Raw genomic sequence first — 19,400 nt, 5'->3', positions numbered from 1 at the left:
AAAACCAATCCCTGAGGAAATTCACTAATAACCTCCCTCCAGCCTGACAGTTCACCTTTCAGTACGACCCATTGTAGTCTCTCCTTTAACCAGTTCCTTATTCACCTTTCAGTTTTCCTATTGATCCCCATCTTTTCCAATTTAGCTAATAATTCCCCATGTGGAACCGTATCAGATGCCTTACTGAAATTGAGGTAAATTAGATCCACCGCATTTCCTTTGTCTAAGAAATCAGTTACCTTCTCAAAGAAGGAGATCAGGTTGGTTTGGCACGGTCTACCTTTTGTACCATCATTCTCATCTAATCTTGCATTGTAGCTGGCTCACATTGTAATACCTTTCCTTTGAACTGGTAGAGTGCTATATCACAACATTTTGATTAAAGAACTAGAACAGTATAAAATTCACATGGGGCCCATTAAATGGATTAAAAGCTGTCTAACTGATAGGTCTCAATATGTAATTGTAAATGGGAAATGGTCATCGAGTGGGTACGTTTCTAGTGGGGTCCCACAGGGATTGGTTCGTGGCCTACGCTATTAACATTTTTGTATATGACCTGGAAGAGAATATAAAATCATTATTGATAAAGTTTGCAGATGACATGAAGATTGGGGGTGTGGTAATTAATGATGAGGACAGGTCTCTGATTCAGAGTGATCTAGATTGCTTGGTAAACTGGACTCAAGCAAACAACTTGCATTTTAACGTAGCTAAATGTAATTGTATGCACTTAGTAACAAAGTATGTAGGCCATAGCTACAGGATGGGGGACTCTATCCTGGGAAGTAGTGACTGAAAAAAGTCTGAGGGTCATGGTGGATAATGAGCTAAACGTGAGCTCCCAGTGCAATGCTGTGGCCAAAAGGGCTAATGCAATCCTGGAATGCATAAACAGGGGATTCTTGAGTAGGGATGGAGGAGTTATTTTATCTTTGCATGTAGCACTGCTGTAACCACTGCTGGAATACTATGTGTCCAGTTCTGGTGTCCAAAATTCAAGAAAGATGTTAAACTGGAGAAGGAACAGAGACGAGTCATAAGAATGATTAAAGGATTAGAAAACATGCTTATGGTGATATACTCAAAGAGCTCAGTCTATCTAGCTTTACAAAGAATGTTAAGGGGTAACTTGATCAGTTCATAAGTACCTACATAGGGAACAATGGGCTTTTCAATCTAGCAGACAAAAGGTAGAATACGATCTAATGGCTGAAAATTGAAGCTATACAAATGCAGACTGGAAATAAGGTGTGCATTTTTAACAGTGAAGGTAATTAACTATTGGAACAATTTACCAAGAGTTGTGGTGGGTTCTCCATCACTGATAATTTTTAAATCAAGATAGGATGTTTTTCTAAAAGCTCTGCTCCAGGGATTATTTTGGGGAAGTTCTATGACCTTATTTATACAGGAAGTCAGCCAAGATTATCACAATGGGCTTGTCTGGCTTTGGAGTCTATGAATCTGACACTTAACAGTTTAAGGGTTCTGTAAATGCTGCTCAGTGGTTTGACTAGCGGGGGTGTTCATGAAATGCTAGTGCTTGCATCTTCCATATAGCAAGTGACTTGCCCTGTTTCCACTGACTTAGGAGACAATTACTTGAAAAAAAAATTTTTTTCCAGGTTTTCTCTCTCTTTGGGCCCTAGGGCCAGATCCTCAGCCCTGCCTCAGCTTAGCATTTGGAGATTCCCCCTATGTGGGCGATTAGAGGAATATCTGAGAGCACAAAGTGTCTTTTTCCAATTATGTTTGCAGTGGCTGATTTCACCATTTTCATTTGAAATTTGTGGTATTTAAATAAGCCTGCAATTGTTTTGATTTAATAAATAGGCAAAGGAATTGAGAACATCACTTGTGACTGTTTTTATATGATATTTCTTATGGTTATGTCAGGGCATCTTGATCACTAACACGAAATGGGAGATACCTATAGTTGCCATGGAAACTGAATACATCCTTAGATGTGAAATGATCTGTTTGTGTATTACAGAATAGTTTGGAGTCAAATGTAGAAACTCAATATTAATAATGAAGCAGAAAATGGACATTGTCATTGGCTATGAACATTTTCCTTATTTATTAAACTGATATTTTGCATTAAAGTGTTTTTATTGTAATATTCATACTCAGAGTTTTTTTATTGTGAATAATGATCAGGATAATGAGGCTTGTGGATTTTATCTCCCCATCTGCTTAGCATTCCAATTGCGTATAGCCTGAATCCTTGGGCTCTATATGGATAGAGTGAAATTCACCCTTCCTCTCTCTTTGCCTCATTTTCCCCAATCTGTAGAATAGAGATAATACCATGAAGAGAAGTTGTGATACTGAATTAAAGTTAGCTTGTAAAATGTTTTCAGAACCTCAAATGAGACATGATATAAGTGACATTTTATGTTTTTGTGGTTATAGTTAAGGAAAGCCAGAACTTTGTATTTATTAGCATTTATTTGCTGCCAAATACTATAGTTGCCTTACAAAGCTGAAATTAAGAATATCAAGATGACAGTAAGAGATCAAAAACCATTCTCCCCTATAGTATATCAGTCAGCTAGGAAACCAGGACAGGCACCCCAGTTCAGCAAAGCATTTGAGCATGTGCTTGAGTTTCATTGGTGCAAATGATTACACGAGGCTCAGGCCAGCAGAGAATCTGGATCATTGACTTTAATGGGACTGCTCACGAGCTTAAAGATAACCAAATGCATAAATGCTTTGTTGGATCAGGATCTCAGTCATTTGGGAACATCTTGCCAAAGAAGTGCATCTTAAGGTCTTTCTAGAAGTGGCTAGGTTCATCCTTACCCTTAATTTCACAGGCAGTGAACTCCAGCAGTGTTGGGCTCAAAAGAAATAAAATATTGTGTATTGACAGAAGCAAATATATATGAAAATAAATAAATGGTAAAAATATTAACATAAGCACGGTGTGTTTTGTTTACTTTTCAAAGTAATGGCTTGCAAAATTTGTTTTATTTTTTTTTTAAATAATGTTCCAGATTCTCAGCTGATCCAACAAAGAATTTAAATACATGGTTAACTTTAAATGTAAGAATAGTCCCATTAATGGAAGTTGAGGAAGCAACACCAATTTGTGACAGCTGAGAATTTACCCTGATATTTATATTTAATGAAAGATTTTTAAAAAGGGGGTGTGAGATCCTCCTTCCATTCCTAGTCCCTTTAGACCATGTGAAAGGTCTGCAGTGACAGACTAAAAGACCTGGATTGGCCGAGGAAGGATTTCCCCACTACAGGCACTGCAGATGACAGCTGTAAGGCTGCCTGCCAAGCATCCCCTCACAAGCTCTGGTGTAGGTGGCATACTGGGATAGCAGGGGTATATTGGGACTGCAGTATGGGAGGTTGCCATAATTTAAGCTCCCAGGGCTGTTTAAATTACATTGTGTCTGAAGCAGCCCATGGTTAGGAGGGTGCAAAGGTGGCTTAAAGCAGAATCTCAGCTGAAAGAGAAGTCCACAACCTGGTTTATTTTACTATATTTATCATTTAAAAAATAGCCTCAATAATTTTAAAATAGCTAATCTCAAATTACAGCACTTAAAAACTCTTAAATACATGACCAATATGCAACTGAAAATGGAGATTTTATTAGAATCTTTTGACATGCATTAGGATAGAGTTGTTTTATCCTTTTGTACCCCAAAATTGTCAAGGTGCCTGTTTTAATTTTAATGTATGTCACTTGGTACGCTAAATTGAGAATTGTGGGTGGAGCAAGTTGGAAAATGCCTGGAGATGGTTTATGCAGTGTAATTCTAGCCCTGTCGGTCCTAGGATATTAGAGAGAGAAGGTGGGTGAGGTAATGTTTTTTATTGAATCAACTTCTGTTGGTGAGCGTGACAAGCTTTCGAGCCGCACTAAGGGGGGAGATGATAGAAGTCTATAAAATCATGACTGGTTTGGAGAAAGTAAATAAGGAAGTGTTATTTACTCCTTCTCATAACAAAAGGACTAGGGGTCACCAAATGAAATTAATAGGCAGCAGGTTTAAAACAAACAAAAGGAAGTATTTTTTCACACAATGCACAGTCAATCTGTGGAACGCCTTGCCAGAGGATGTTGTGAAGGCCAAGACTGTAACAGGGTTCAAAAGAGAACTAGATATGTTCATGGAGGATAGGTCCATCAGTGGCTATTAGCCAGGATGGGCAGGGATGGTGTCCATAGCCTGTGTTTACCAGAAGCTGGGAATGGGAAACAGAGGATGGATCACTTGATGATTACCTGTTCTGTTCATTCCCTCTGAAGCACCTAGCATTGACCACTGTCAGAAGACAGGATACTGGGCTAGATGGACCTTTGGTTTTACCCAGTATGGCCATTCTTATGTTCTTACACACAGCTCTTCTTCAGGTCTGGGAAAGGTACAAGCATCACAGCTACAGGAAAGGGGGAACCAATTCTTTAGCATAAGTAGTTAGCACATATTCTAAGGAGCTATTCAAGGTAGAGTGGCCTATTAATACCTCTACAGTCATAGGACACACCTGAGGAAAAAATCCAAGACTATTACCTGGAAATCATGCAAGAAATCCAGAACAACTATGACTTCACCCCACCCCCAGTGACAGCCATCCAACACAAAAATAAATAGTGGAACCAATTGCAACTACTCCACAACCCACAGAACACCAACTCTGGGAGAAACCATGGCACCATACCCAACACATGGACACTACACGACACCCAAACTTCATCAGTTTATTAAGACTACCACTCACTGGAGCTGAATTATCTCTACACTCTAAGGAACTGTACTTCTGCCCCACTACAGAACCTGATATCATACTAACATGTGGAGAACTAGAAGAATTCTTCCATTGTATCTGCCTCAAAGAACTCTTTCATGACAGTGATGACACCACTCTCAATTACCACATCCCTTCTGACAATCATAAGAAAAAAGAATCATCTGACTGGACACCACAGAGCAGATTAAACCACTCTCTTGATCACTGAATTAATTGTTTCAGGAAAAAAAAATTGACTGTGAAATCCTTAATAAACATAATCTTTCCACTGCTGAGAGGCTAACCATTCAATCCCTGAAATCTAAGTACCAGATAGTGATCAAACTAGCAGACAAAGGGGATGCCATTGTAGTCCTCAACCATGATGCTGCGTTAATGAGGCCAACCAACAACTGTCTGAAATTACCTACTATAAAGAACTCAGAGAAGACCCCGCACCACAATTTACCCAGCAACCTAAGGATATCATCAAATCCTTCCCCAAACAGCTCCTGGAGAAACTCTGTTAACTCATCACCCACGAACCTACCCCATGGACCTTCTACATGCTTCCCAAGATACACAGACCAGGGAACCCGGGCAGACCCATTGTATCTGGCCATGGCACTCTTACTGAAGGAATAGTGGGACTCTTATAAACCATCCTCAAACTAACCACCACCTAAAGGGCCAGCTTCCTCCAGGATACAACTGACTTCCTTCACGAACTCTGCAACATTAGCAACCTCCCTCAGAACATCATCCTTTCCACCATAGATGTCACTTCCCTATACACCAACATCCCTCAGAATGACAGCATAGCTGCCTACCTCAAATATTTGCAAGACAATGGACAACCCTCAGGTATCCACCCCAAACACATATCCAAACTCATCCATTTCATCCTTACCCATCACAGTTTTATGTTCAATAGCAAACACTTTCTCCAAACCATGAGAACAGCCATGGATACTAGGATGGCTTTCCAATATCCTAACCTCTTCATGGGCCACCTTGAAGAAGAATTTCTGGACAAATGCACCATGAAACAAATGATATACCTGAGATACAAAAACAATATTTTCATCCCCTGGCCAGACGCTTAAACTCCCTCTTAGATTTCCACCATGACTTCTTCAACCACCACCCATCCATTAAACTCTCTCTGGTACGCTCCCACACTAGTATAAACTTTCTGGACACCACAATCAGCTTCAGCAATGAAACCCGACAGGCAACCATATACAAGAAACCCACAGAACACCACATCTTGCTTCATATATCTAGTAACCACCCCAAATACACCAAGAAATCTGTTATCTACAGCCAGGCACTCAGATATCACAGAATATGCTGTGAGGAGAAAGTTTGGGATATACACCTTAACACATTTAAAACTGCCTTCACCAAACAAGGACACTCCACTAGAAAAGTAGATCACAAAAGTAGAATGGGCCATCCAAATAGCCTGGGAGAAGCGAGCTTCAATACTGAAATAGAACTCCTTCCAACCTCCGACCCATAGTTGTCACTTCCCACCCCATACTGTAACTCATATGGGTATCATCAAACTACAACCCATACTCAATGGGGACCACATCCTGAAAGAAATCTTTCTTGACCCCCCACTTCTGGCCTTCAAACAGCCCTCCAACTTCTCCAAGCTCATAATCAGATGTAAGCTCCCCACAGACTAGGACGTACCAACTCAAAGCGGCACCAGACCCAGCCAGAACAACAGAAGAAAAACCTGTAGACATATTTCCATTGCTACAATGATCAGTACCCCCCCACAACACACCTCTCAAGATCCATGGATCCTACACATGCCAGTTACAATATGTGGTATACCTAAATGCCCCAATATCAACTATGTGGTTAAGTATCAGAGGAGTAGCCGTGTTAGTCTGGATCTGTAAAAGCAGCAAAGAATCCTGTGGCACCTTATAGACTAACAGACGTTTTGCAGCATGAGCTTTCGTGGGTGAATACCCACTTCTTCGGATGCAAGTCATCCGAAGAAGTGGGTATTCACCCACAAAAGCTCATGCTGCAAAAGTCTGTTAGTCTATAAGGTGCCACAGGATTCTTTGCTACTATGTGGTTAAGTGAGTCAATCACTATGCTCTCTAATGAACTCACACAGGAAAATGATAAAAAACAAAAACATCCTATCACCTGTGCGTGAACACTTTTTTCACAAAGTGATCACTCTATATCTTACCTATCCATTCTCATCCTCAAAGGAAACCTGCACAACACTTTCAAAAGATGAGCCTGGGAGCTTAAATTCATGACTCCGCTAGACTCTCTAAAAATCATGGACTGAACAGAGACACTGGATTTATGACTTATTACAACAATCTGTAACCCACTAACCCCCTTTTTTTGTATGTGCTAATTACTTTTGCTAAACAGTCTGTTCCATCTTGCATTTGGCTGTGATGCTCTGAGTAACTTTCCCAGATCTGAAGAAGAGCCGTGTGTGGTTCGAAAGCTTGTCTTTCTCACCAACAGTAGTTGGCCCAATAAAAGACCTTGTCTCTGGAGATAGTCTAGCAAGTCACTTCTTGGCTGTTGTTTGAGGTGGGGATCTGATGTCATTGTGTAAGTAGGTATTTTGAAGAATTTCTTGTATAGACAGTGTTCAGTTACTTGCTTTATTCCTTACAGTTATCTGAGGCAGATGAAGCAGCTTTGAAGGAGCCAATCATTAGGAGGTTTGAAGAGGAGGGAAACCCTTATTATTCCAGTGCAAGGTAAAATATAAATGACTATTCCCAGAACTTGATGATATAACCAGAATGTGTTAACACCTTTTAGATCTTAATGCTGAACAACAGACCAGTTACACACAGTTTAAAACAATCTGGAGCAAGGGTTTTGTTCAGTGTCCACAGGTACTATGCAATCCAAACCATGGTTCCATCTTGTCTCTGACAGCAGCCAGTACCTGATGCTTTAAAGGAAGGCGTATGTTTCCAGAATGCACAAGTTAGTTGTGTACTGCTATGTAGGTGGGACTGTGGTGGAGAGGGAGATTCTTTACAGATTCCTGCAGATGGTCATAGTACCCTATGAAGCATGACATTTGATTTTTTATATCGTTGTAGCTTGTAGAGCTATAAACATCAAGGATGATAAACTTACCCACTTTTTTTGTGTCCAGTTTTGTATTGGTGTATATCTGACCTTCCACGGGTTATTAGTGCATTGGGTAAATGGATGTTGCTTTATTAATTCAAAGTTAAATCCCTTTTAAGTCAAATGCCCTTACAGGCTAAATGATCATAGTCTTTGCAACCTTCCTTTCCTTTTCATGTAAACCTCAGCATGTTACTATTTGTCATTCTTGGGTTCTTTTTAATTCCTTTTTATAGCTTTCTTGAGGTGAGGTGATCAAGTATATGGGCACGCTATTCTGGAGTAGGGCACATACCATTAAAATACAAATAATGTATTCTCTTTTCCTTTTATAGTGAGCATATATACTGCAATCTTGTGAAATTTTTTACACTTCTCTCCACTTCTAACCCCATATTTAGCATCTTGATAATGACTGATACTACTTTTTTGATGTTACCAAATTCTTTACTGATGCCACCACTAAAATTTTGTGCATGTGTTGATCTTCTGTTGCATTTATTATTGTAAATCATTTTTGTCGCCCTTCCATGCCTCTCATCACTCAGGTATGTTCAAAATGCTGACAGGAAAATCATCTTCTGATCACATCGGTCCTCCCATGAATCCTTCTAAAGGGTTCCTTACCCTTATGCTATCAAATTCAAGTTCTTTGTCTTTACTTACAAAATACTACATCATTTTTCCTTATATCTCTGACTATGTCTACACTACAGACGCTGCAGTGACACAACTATGGCATTGCAGCTTTGCTTTGTAACACCACAGCATAGACACTTGCTACAGTGATGTAGGGTTATTTTTCCGTCATTATACGTAATCCACTCCTCTGAGAGGCGGTAGTTAAGTCAACGGAAGACTGGGTGTTAGGCAGACCAAATATGTCACACAGGGCACAAAATTTTTCACAGTCGTGAGTGACGTAGCTAGGTCAATCCAATTTTTAGGTGTAGACCAGGCCTCTGTTTCTATTTCCACTACTCCTAACCATTCCTTACACCCATCTCTCTTTCTTTCTTTTGCTATATGGTACCGTTGTAGTTTCTTCCCTGGCTTGCCTTATCTCTCATCATGCTGCCTGCTTCTCCTTGTTCTCAGTTTCACTAATGGCAATGTACACAGCTTATAAAAAGAATTGCACCACAGATAACAGCAAGCATTATTCCAAGATCTAATTGTCTATTCCTTAAGTCTTATAAGTTCTGATTAACTAGCTAGCTGTAGTGGGTCTATATTGGGACCCCGGTGTCTTCCTTCAAATCTCTCCTTAAAACTCAAGTAATTTGCTCCTACCCTTTTCTCACCAGTGATTCCTACACCCTACCTTAAGTGAACTGTTGTCCACTATATAAATTATTTTTAATGGCAATGACCCCAAGTATTATATTTACTTTCATCTTTTTCTTATGGTAGTAAATAAATGATTACATTTGAATAAAGATATAGACTATGCTAAAAGTTAGCAAGAAGTTTCTCTTTTGGTAAATCCACAGAGTGTGCTTAGAATTCTTTAATTCCAGACACACTCTGTCAGCAGGGGTAAATTTGCATTGTTACAATTGTAAATGTGATCAGTTTAACCACTTTAATAAAAGTATGTTAACAGATGTTTGTAAGCATTAAGCTCCTATATTTAAGCAGTCTCTATCCATATGTCAACTCCTAGTCATTATGTAGATACAAAGCAATCTGTTTTGTTTGGTTTTTTTACTCTCAGGTTAGGGTATTATTTATGAAGTCATAAACTATTACTAATATGTATTGATCGGTGACATGATAGCTTGCATGCTTCATCTATTTTTTAGCCAATTGAAGTTTTATAAGATTTGCTCTGAATGTAGATAGAGACTGTGGACCAGGTCCTCAGCTGGTGTAAATCAGTGTGGTTCCATAAAATCAGTAGAGCTAGTTTGGTTTGTACCAGTTGAGGATCTGTACCTATATCACTCTTACAAAGCCTCAGATTTATCCCTCAGGCAGAGAGAAAAATTACAGTAAGGGTTTTAATTTTTTATGATTGGATTGTAAGAAGAAGAATTTTTCACTGAACTAATTACATTAAAAAATTACAGTCAGGGTATCTGTATTTAGACCAAATCCTTAATCTCCTGGAGGAGAAAATGAACTCTTTGATTTTGTTAATATCCACTGGAATCTCATTCATAATCTCTTTGTACTGAGGACTGAAAAATTATTGGATTTATTAGGCATGCAGCATGTGTACAGTTGTGATGTAAAAAACAACTCAATTTTCCCCCAAACAGCCCACAGCTCATTGTTAATATTTAGAGCAGTAGTTACGTGTAAGGAGAGAGATTTAAATATTAGCCTAGGGCCCACACTTTTTAAAAATGGGTGTTTGCATTCTCAAGGGTGTCAAGTGATTTTTGGGTGCCTAGCTTGCGACATCTTAAAGGGTGCTCAGCAGTTTCTGAAAGTCAGGCTCCTGCAACTTGGGTTACCTAAAATAATTAGTCATTTTGAAAAATTTAAGCCCCAAACCCATATTTGGATACCTAAATAAGTGGTCTAATTTCAGTGGGAGACACTTTCAGGCCAGACACTTGTCTTATTTTATGACTGTGAAGCTCCTAGCTCATTTTGGGACAGTATTTTATTAACTAAAAAACAAACAATCTGCCCTCCCTTGACTGAAGAATTAGGTGAAGATTTTTTTTTAAAGGACGCCTAAAGTTAGGTTCCTTGTCTGGCCTGAAGACCTTACAGTCTAAGGGCAGGCCTACACTTAAAACGCTGCATCAGGACAGCTGCACTACTGTAGCGCTTAAGTGAAGGCGCTCCTACATTGATGGGAGAGCTTCTCCTGTCAGTGTAATTTTAATCCTTTCCATGAGAGGCGGTAGCTATGTCGATGGAAGAAGCTCTCCCACCAACATAGCGCTGTCTACGCCGGAGGTTAGGTCAGTATAACGATGTTGCTCAGGGATGTGGATTTTTCACACCCCTGAGTGATGTAGTTCTACCGATGTAAGTCTGTAGTGCAGATCTGGTCTAAGACCCTGATATACATGCAGGGGCGGCTCTAGGAATTGAGTCGCCCCAAGCAGGGCGGCATGCTGCGGGGGGCGCTCTGGCGGTCGCCGGTCCCGCAGCTCCGGTGGACCTCCCGCAGGCACGCCTGCGGATGCTCCACCGAAGCCGCAGGACCAGCGGGCCCTCCGCAGGCATGTCTGCGGGAGGTCCACCGGAGCTGCCTGCCGCCCTCCCGTGGCACACCGCCCCAAGCGCGCGCTTGGCGCACTGGGGTCTGGAGCCGGCCCTGTATACATGGTCTGGGAGCCCTCAATTCCCACCTATTCTTTTTTTCCTGTGGAAAGAATTGTGCACCTTAATAGAGTTGTCTTCTAACTGTGCCCAGTATTCATACCTGTCCCCACCAATCATGTCATTGTATGCCTACTCCCTTCATATACTTCATTTTCCTCAGTAAGATCTCAGAATTTGGAATACTGGATTAAGACTCTAAGCTTTACACTACTATTTTTGCAGTTTGGTGGCCTAGTCCAGTCACCAATTATATCAATTATTATTTACTCCTGAGGAAATTCTGTGCCAAAAAATTAAAAGTTCTGTGCACAGTATTTTAAAATTCTGCAAGTTTTATTTGTCAATAAATAAATGCAGAGGCTCCAGCCTGGCAGTGGGATCATAGGCCATTGGCTGCATGAAGGTGGGAGATCACCCTGCAGTCCCTCCCATCCCTGGGACACGGACTCAGTGGTGAGGCTGCACACGACCCTGACACAGCACAGTGGCTGGGCCTGCCCCAGAAATACCCTGGGCCCGTGCCCTTCTGCGCCAGGTGCACCAGGTGTGGGGCAGGCAGGCTCAACCAGGCAGGATCCAAGTGTGGAGGGGCTCAGTGTGCGGGAATCCAGGTTTGGGGTGAGAGGGTTCTGTGAGGGACAATCTGGGTGCAGGCAGCTCAGTGAGGGGTCTAGGCATGAAGGGATCTGGATGCACAGAGGCTCATTGGGGGGGTTCCAGGTGGAGGGGCAATAGGACTCTACAGGGGTATCCAGGTGAAGGTGGTTGGAGCTCAGCAGGGGGTCTGGGTGGGGGGAGTCTCAATGGGGGGGTCTGGGTGCTGGGGGAGTGGGGCTTGGGAGTCTGGGTGCAGCTAGTTGCAAGTCAGTGGGGTGGGGGTCTGGATGTGAGGGGTCAGGGGGATGGGGCTTGTCAGAGTGGGAGTTTGAGTGCAGGGAGCTCAGTGGAGGGTGGTCTGGGTGCAGAGGTGGGGGTCCGGAGGCAGGAGGTCTTGTTGCAGGGAGGATCCAGCTGTGCAGGGGTTGAGGTTCAGTGGGGTGGGGTTCGGGTATGGAGGGCTGAGGGGGGGTCTGGGTATACAGGGTGAGGTTTGGCAGGGGGTCCAGGTATGGGAGGTCGGATACGTGGGGGTTGGGCAGATGAGGGAGCAACTCCTCCTACAGTGACCCCTCCCCCGTGGCTGAGGAGAGATGGGGCAGGAAGCAGGGGAGGATGCTGAACTTCCTTCAGCCGGAGGGAGGTTTCTGGGGGTGGGTCTGACACAGCCCTGTTTATTCTTTGCAGGGGAAGAGGAAGCCCTGTCCTCTCCCTCCTCCAGCTCAGCTGGGACTAGCAGCAGATCCCAGCGCTGGGTAGGAGCCACTGGCTGGGGTGTTCCCAGCCCTGCGGTGATTCACCTCTCCGCTGACTGCTCCAGGTGCCTGAAACGATGTACTTGTGCTCTAGGGAGGAGTGCATGACTGCTCTTGCAGCTTGCCTTTGCTTCCCTGTCATACAATCCTTTTTCTGCGGGAAAGCAAAGAAATCTGCAGAGGACATGAATTCTGCGCATGCACAGTGGCACAGAATTCCCCCAGGAGTAATTATTACAAGCACTGCAGAAATTGACGTTTCCCCTGCATGAAGTATGGGCTAGAGACACTTTGCTTCCATTAGCCAACAAATTTGCATGCAGGCATAACAATATGTTTACTGAATGTCACATGCTGCAGTGTACGAAGGAAAAGTAACCCACTTCCTCAGTGCAATGGTCAGTTTTTTGGGAGGAGATAATTCCTTCCTGACTCCAAACATGGCAATCAGTCTTGCCACCTGGGTAGTCAAGTGAGAATCAACCCAGCCAAGTGCTGGGCATCAGGTCATGAAATTAAAACTGGATTCTGCCAAACCTGGCTTTGTCTTGTGCTAATCAGACCAACGAGATGCCTCCAGTAAGGGGAGCAGGGGATTGTAGGTGGAGATAATGTCTGAATTCGTTTTGATCACTGCATGAGACAGGCAGTGTTTGAATCTACCTTGCACTGTCCTGTTGGTAAATGTGTATGAAGTTATATAGTCTCTGTCCATGCTCTTGGGGCCTGATTCAAAGCCCACTGAAGTCAGTGGGATGCATTCAATTGACCTCTGTGGACTTTGAGGCCCTTGAGCAATACATTTGAAAGTAAAGAAGAAAAATGCTTTTATGGTCTTAAAATGGAAGCATATTTCCCTATTTGCTTTGTGTATGCAATTTTGCTTATAAATTATAATTTGTTATCTTCAGGATGTCAATATATTTCCCCTTAGTTGTGTTTTCTAATCAAATTTTAATCAATTGTCTGAACAGAACCTTTCACTCTGAACAGTCTTAATTAACGAGAGTCGTTAGCCAGCTCCCTTTTTAACGAACTATATTAATCTGCTTACAGGTTTCCAAATGGAGTTTAATCAGTTTACATTGTAACAAATTACATGGGCCATTTTCTTTTCTGGTCTGTTTGTTTCTTTTACTCAGAGTCCCTGTTCTGAATATTTTATGAACATAGATGTGATTCATGTTCTAGCATTGGGTTTTTAATAGGATGTTTAATGTTATGTCCCAATACAGAAGACAGTTTTCTTTAAACAAAGAAAAGCAGAAGATAGTGGTGACCTTCAAAGCAATCTTTACCTTATACAGTGTAAAATCTTTGAGGCTGTCAATAAAAGCTAGTTTGTCATTACAAAAAACAAGTATTCTATTAAAAAAAAGGTGCGTAAAGTTTTGAAAGGTCTTTATTATAGCAATAGCCTTTTGTAAGGCTGGACTTCTGAGGTTAATTGCTTTGGGCCAGCAACACTTTCTTAATATAACTTATCCCACAAAAATACAGTTACATTAAACCTCTTTAATGGATTGAAATATTTCATTCAATTTTGATGGTTTTACTAAAAGAGATTGAAAAATCATTGCACCAAATAGTGAGGTACATCTCAATACTGCAGGACCTTTCCAGAAGGACCAAACAAACATGTAACTATCAGAAAAATGAAATGAAATCACACTTAGAACAAATAGAAATCACTATAAATAGTTAATTTTTATTATCCTTTTAAGATTATGAAGAGCAGGGTGACTGAGGGTTTGATCTCATGAAACTAGTTCACTGAGATATCCCAATGATTATCCCACTGTGCCAAGAAATTAAGCTGATCAAAACTATATCAGGTTCTAATGGGTAATAAAAATAATCAATAAAAATAATGATAGCTCAGTGGTTTGAGCATTGGTCTGCTAAACCCAGGGTTTGAGTTTAATCCTTGAGGGGGCCATTTAGGGATCTGGGGCAAAAATCCGTCTGGGGATTGGTCCTGCTTTGAGCAGGGGGTTGGACTAGATGACCTCTTGAGGTCCCTTCCAACCCTGATATTCTGTGATTCTATTAATGCATTTTTATGTGAAATTTGTAGTTAAAACTGCTGAAGTGTTCTTGGTAACATGTATTCTCTGATGTTACAAAATGTTGGCCATGTATATCTTAGATTGATCTCACTGACATTTTCTTAAACTGGGGTTTTATGCATAGATATGGGACACACCCATTATTCCTGAAGAGTTTAAGGCCTGACATAACGTCCATTAAAGTTAATAGAAACACTAGTGCTATTGACTTCAGTGGGAGTTAGATTGGTCCTCTAGCTCTTCTGAACTCAAGAGTTTTCTAATTATACTTTTGTTTTGTGTTTCACTGCTGTGGCTTAAGGAGAAAAAGCACCTAATTTGAGCACTTAATTTTTCCATGTAATATTGTTGTTAAAATACACCAAAAGGTTGTAATTAATGAATGATTATTATTAAAAGCCCCAATTTAGAAAAGCACTTAATCACATACTTAGCTCAAAGCATGTGCTTACACTCTGTCAAATTTAGTAGGACATAAATATGTGCTTAAGTGCTTTCCTGAGTAGGGATGCTTTTCTGAATCACATCCTAAGTGCTGACAACATGACAACAAGCACAGACAGTGTGTTGCTATCCTGCAATAGGATCTGCTAGTGTGACTCCATGTGGGCATAAGAGTGCCTGCTAGCAGCTCTCATTGTGGGATAGGAGCCAGAGGGTACATCTACATGGCAAAAAACCCAACCAAACAAAAATGCCAGGGAAACTTGTCTCCAGCCTGGTCTACACTACGAGTTTATTTTGAATTTAGCAGCGTTAAACCGAATTAACGCTGCACCCGTCCACACAACGAAGCCCTTTATTTTGATATAAAGGGCTCTTAATATCGATATCTGTACTCATCCCTGACAAGGGGAGTAGCGCTGAAATCGGTATTGCCATTTCGGATTAGGGTTAGTGTGGCCGCAATTCGACGGTATTGGCCTCCGGGAGCTATCCCACAGTGCACCATTGTGACCGTTCTGGACAGCAATCTGAACTCAGATGCACTGGCCAGGTAGACAGGAAAAGCCCTGCGAACTTTTGAATTTCATTTCTTCGTTGCCCAGTGTGGAGTGCTGATCAGCACTGGTGACCATGCAGTCCCAGAATCAAAAAAGAGCTCCAGCATGGACCGTACGGGAGATACTGAATCTGATCTCTGTATGGGGAGATGAATCTGTTCTATCAGAACTCCGTTCCAAAAGACAAAATGCCAAAACATTTGAAAAAAATCTCCAAGGCCATGATGGACAGAGGCCACAACAGGGACTCAACACAGTGCTGCGTGAAACTTAAGGAGCTGAGACAAGCGTACCAGAAAGTCAAAGAATCAAATAGACGGTCACAGAGGGAGGAGCGACTGACGACTGTAGCTATCCCACAGTTTCCACACTATCTGAAAACCATTTGAATTCTTGGCTGAGCTCCCAAAGCCTGAAGGGTCAAAAACATTGTCGCGGATGGTTCAGGGTATATGTCGTCTGTTTTTGACCCTCAGAGCCCAGGTCAACTGACTCAGGCTAAAAAGAGCAATGTAAATATTACTGCTCCGGGTGAGGGCTAGGCTCAGATGCCCTGCCTCCCTCTCCAGATTTCAGAACCTGGGCTCCTCCCTAAGGGGCTTTTTTTAGTCCCTTAGCATGAGCTCTGTGAGCACGAGTCAGTTGACCTGGGTTCTGAGACTTGCTGTCATGTAGATGTACCCATAGAGACAAACAGAGAGCGGACAGGATTCAGACTGGAAAATCCAGAGAAGGGAAAATAGGTTTGTTGAGTTTTTATATTTGTTGGTTTTAATATAGTTTGTTTCTTGGGAGCATCCTAGAAGTGAGTTTCTGGATATCCTGTTTTGTGTGTACCCAAGTTGTAAAAGAGAAAATGTAATTAGATATTTTAAAAATTATTTGCTGTGACTTGGTGAAAGTGACGCTAACAACAAATGCTAAACTAAAACAAATTTACAAAATTGTTGCAAACTTCTTTTGGTGACTAAGACTCATGAGTATTTATTTACATACACTATGCAGTTCTCTTTATTCTCTTCTTTATTATTGAGATAAGTGTGCTAAATGTTTTGTTTCCTGTGCAATTTGATTTTTAAAAAAAAGTAATCCTCAATGTAAAATTGACAACTTGAAATTTTAGCCAGAAGGGAAGAATATTTTTGTTCTTGATTAAAAATTCAGTGTTGGCTACCCATTGTTTTAAAACAACATGAAAGGATCATCACTTTCAAAAACTAATTTACCAAAAGCAGAGCAGTAATTTTAAAGACACAGAATAAAATTGTCAGACATGACAACAATGTAATAATCTCAGAAAAGATTGCAAAATAAGTTGTTCTCTTTGGGCATGAGGAAGGGAATCTTTTTTTTTTTTTTTTAAAGATATTTCATGTTGTGTTGCAGTCCCTCAGCTGGTTAAAATTCACATTGATTTAAATGGGACTTTAGCTGCAATAGGACTTCAGGATCTGGTTCTAAACAAAGTGGCTAGGGAAGGTAGCTGTACAACATATACAATTTTTAGGACTTTTGGAATTTTTGCTATGGAGTTCATTTGGAGCGAGATGGAACCAGGGGTGGCTCTAGACATTTCTCCGCCCCAAGCACGGCGGCATGCCGCGGGGGGCGCTCTGCTGGTCGCTGGTCCCGCGGCTTCGGTGGACCTCCTGCAGGTGTGCCTGCGGAGGGTCCACTGGTCCTGCGGCTCCACCGAAGCCGCGGGACCAGCGGACCCTCCGCAGGCACGCCTGCGGGAGGTCCACCGGAGCGGCCTGCCGCCCTCCTGGCGACTGGCAGAGCACCCCCCGCGGCATGCCGCCCCAAGCACGCGCTTGGTGTGCTGGGGCCTGGAGCCGCCCCTGGATGGAACTCTTTTGGCACTGACCGTGCAAACAGTCCCATGTGTGCTTAACTTCAATTGGGCTGCTTGCATGCTTAATATTAAGCAGGTGCAGAAGTGTCTGTCAATTGGGGAGTTAGTTGTTTGGAATTCAGAGGGTTTTTTTTGTTATTGTGGCATAGCTTTATGAATTCATTGCTTTCAGGGACTTCACTATGCCACAGATTAATTTACAACTGTTTAGAAATAGACTTCAGTAAAGAAGATTAGTGAAATAATTGTTGGCAGTCCATAAAAAAAAATACTCCAGCACTTTAAATCCTTGTGCTTTCATAACTAAATATCTTGAGTTGACAGCTAAGATGAGCCAAATAACGTTTATTAATTATGTTAATTTACTTTTTAGAATATAGTTACCAACAGGATGGGGAGCCATTTTCATGACATTGAGATCTTTTCCATTTATTTCTCATTACATTTTTTCTCTTGAATTTAAGATGCCATTTTCATACTGAAAAAATAGTCTGAATAATCCCAGTTAAAGTAGGTAGAGATTATTCTACTCATTTATTTAGAACTGTATAGTTAAATCTAGAAGAAAAATTATACAAATAATAAAAAAGTAGGCACAAAATTTTGCTTTGTTGTATCAGAGTAAATACGAAGTAGCTCAATTGTCTTAAATCAGAATTTGGCCCTTTTTTTTTATCCACTCCCTCCAATAGAAATATGTATTTACTTCCGTGTGTCGGAAAGCCTATCTCTTGTAAACTGTTTATATAATTCTTCTTTTATTGTTTGGTCCAATTTCAGATTATGGGACGATGGAATTATTGACCCCGCTGATACAAGACTTGTTTTGGGTCTGAGTCTTAGCGCAGCACTAAATGCACCCACCAAGAGGACAGAATTTGGAGTTTTCAGGATGTGATCTAAATGACTTTTCAGAACACCCTTGTACATTTTTAATCAAGGTTAAAGATCAAATGTACACAGGTAATTCTGAGGAGTTCATACATTTAAATTTTTGATATAACAATTTTCATACCATGCTTAAGTATTTTTTTTTAATATCATCTGGGATCAGTCCATACATCATTTCTGTAATACTGAATCTGGCATTTGGGTGAATAAATTGTAACTATCAGCATTAAGCTAGATCTGTTTGTCAGAGAATCATCGCTATAATCTCTTAACCATTAAAATTACATCCATGAAATGAGTTCTGTTTCTGGTATTTCTCTGTGTTTGCTCCTTTTAAATCCACATTTTACCTCCAAAATGTAGAAGTTACTCTTGCAGTCAGACAAACCACCTCCCCTCCACTGCCACATATTCTACTTTTCTGCAAAGAGAATTACAGTGAAGACAGCCAACAGGCACAAGACAGCATGAAATTGTATATTGTGTACCTATTAATCATTGGCATTCTGGTCTTTCTCTGTTGTCTTTTCCCCCTGACATACATTACTTTTCTGTATTATCACCTGAAATTTAAACAATTAACAGTGAATCTGATGGATGCTAGCCAAGCTGCATTAAACTTGTTGGGAGAGCTAGCAAAGGCATATTGGTGTCAGTGGGTGTTGTTGATGCGCAGCACTTTTGAAAACTGGACCACTTTCTCAGGTGCCTAAGACCCCTCTGTGACAGCCATCTGGAACTGGGGTCTCACTGAGCGCACCTGACCCACCAGCCCGGGCTCCCTTTACACTGTATTGCTGACAAGCTCTCAAGCCCCTTCTAGCACACATACAAATAGGGACACATCCAACTGCAGTTACATACCGACGCTGTGAGCAGCTCTGCATGGGAAGACTTCAGCTAAGGAATTTCCCAGTTACTCAGGTATGCCCCCCTCTCCTCCCCCGAGGTGTAAACCCAAAATTATACTGTCTTGCACTGCACAGGGAACTGTACAGCGTAAGCTCATGAAATTCGTCCCCTCCCTCAGTGTGGA

At 41.4% G+C, this 19,400-nt stretch overlaps 1 protein-coding gene across 4 annotated transcripts in view; it reads left to right on the top strand.

Moving 5' to 3' along the window:
- MCCC2 (methylcrotonyl-CoA carboxylase subunit 2) overlaps positions 1 to 18,662 on the top strand; it is an 82,977-nt gene extending 64,315 nt beyond the window's left edge. For 3 of the 4 annotated variants that reach the window (XM_045022041.1, XM_045022038.1, XM_045022039.1), the window contains 2 exons: positions 7,435 to 7,520; positions 18,254 to 18,662. In XM_045022041.1, the coding sequence (XP_044877976.1) occupies positions 7,435 to 7,520; positions 18,254 to 18,371 (204 nt within the window). In that variant the 3' untranslated portion in view covers positions 18,372 to 18,662. The remainder of the gene's footprint in view (positions 1 to 7,434; positions 7,521 to 18,253) is intronic. The other variant, XM_045022040.1, reaches the window with a different exon arrangement.
- Positions 18,663 to 19,400: the final 738 nt, after the last annotated feature.

Source organism: Mauremys mutica, chromosome 6 (genome assembly GCF_020497125.1).
Source record: "Mauremys mutica isolate MM-2020 ecotype Southern chromosome 6, ASM2049712v1, whole genome shotgun sequence".
Lineage (NCBI taxonomy): Eukaryota > Metazoa > Chordata > Testudines > Geoemydidae > Mauremys > Mauremys mutica.
This window is presented reverse-complemented; position numbering and strand designations above follow the sequence as displayed.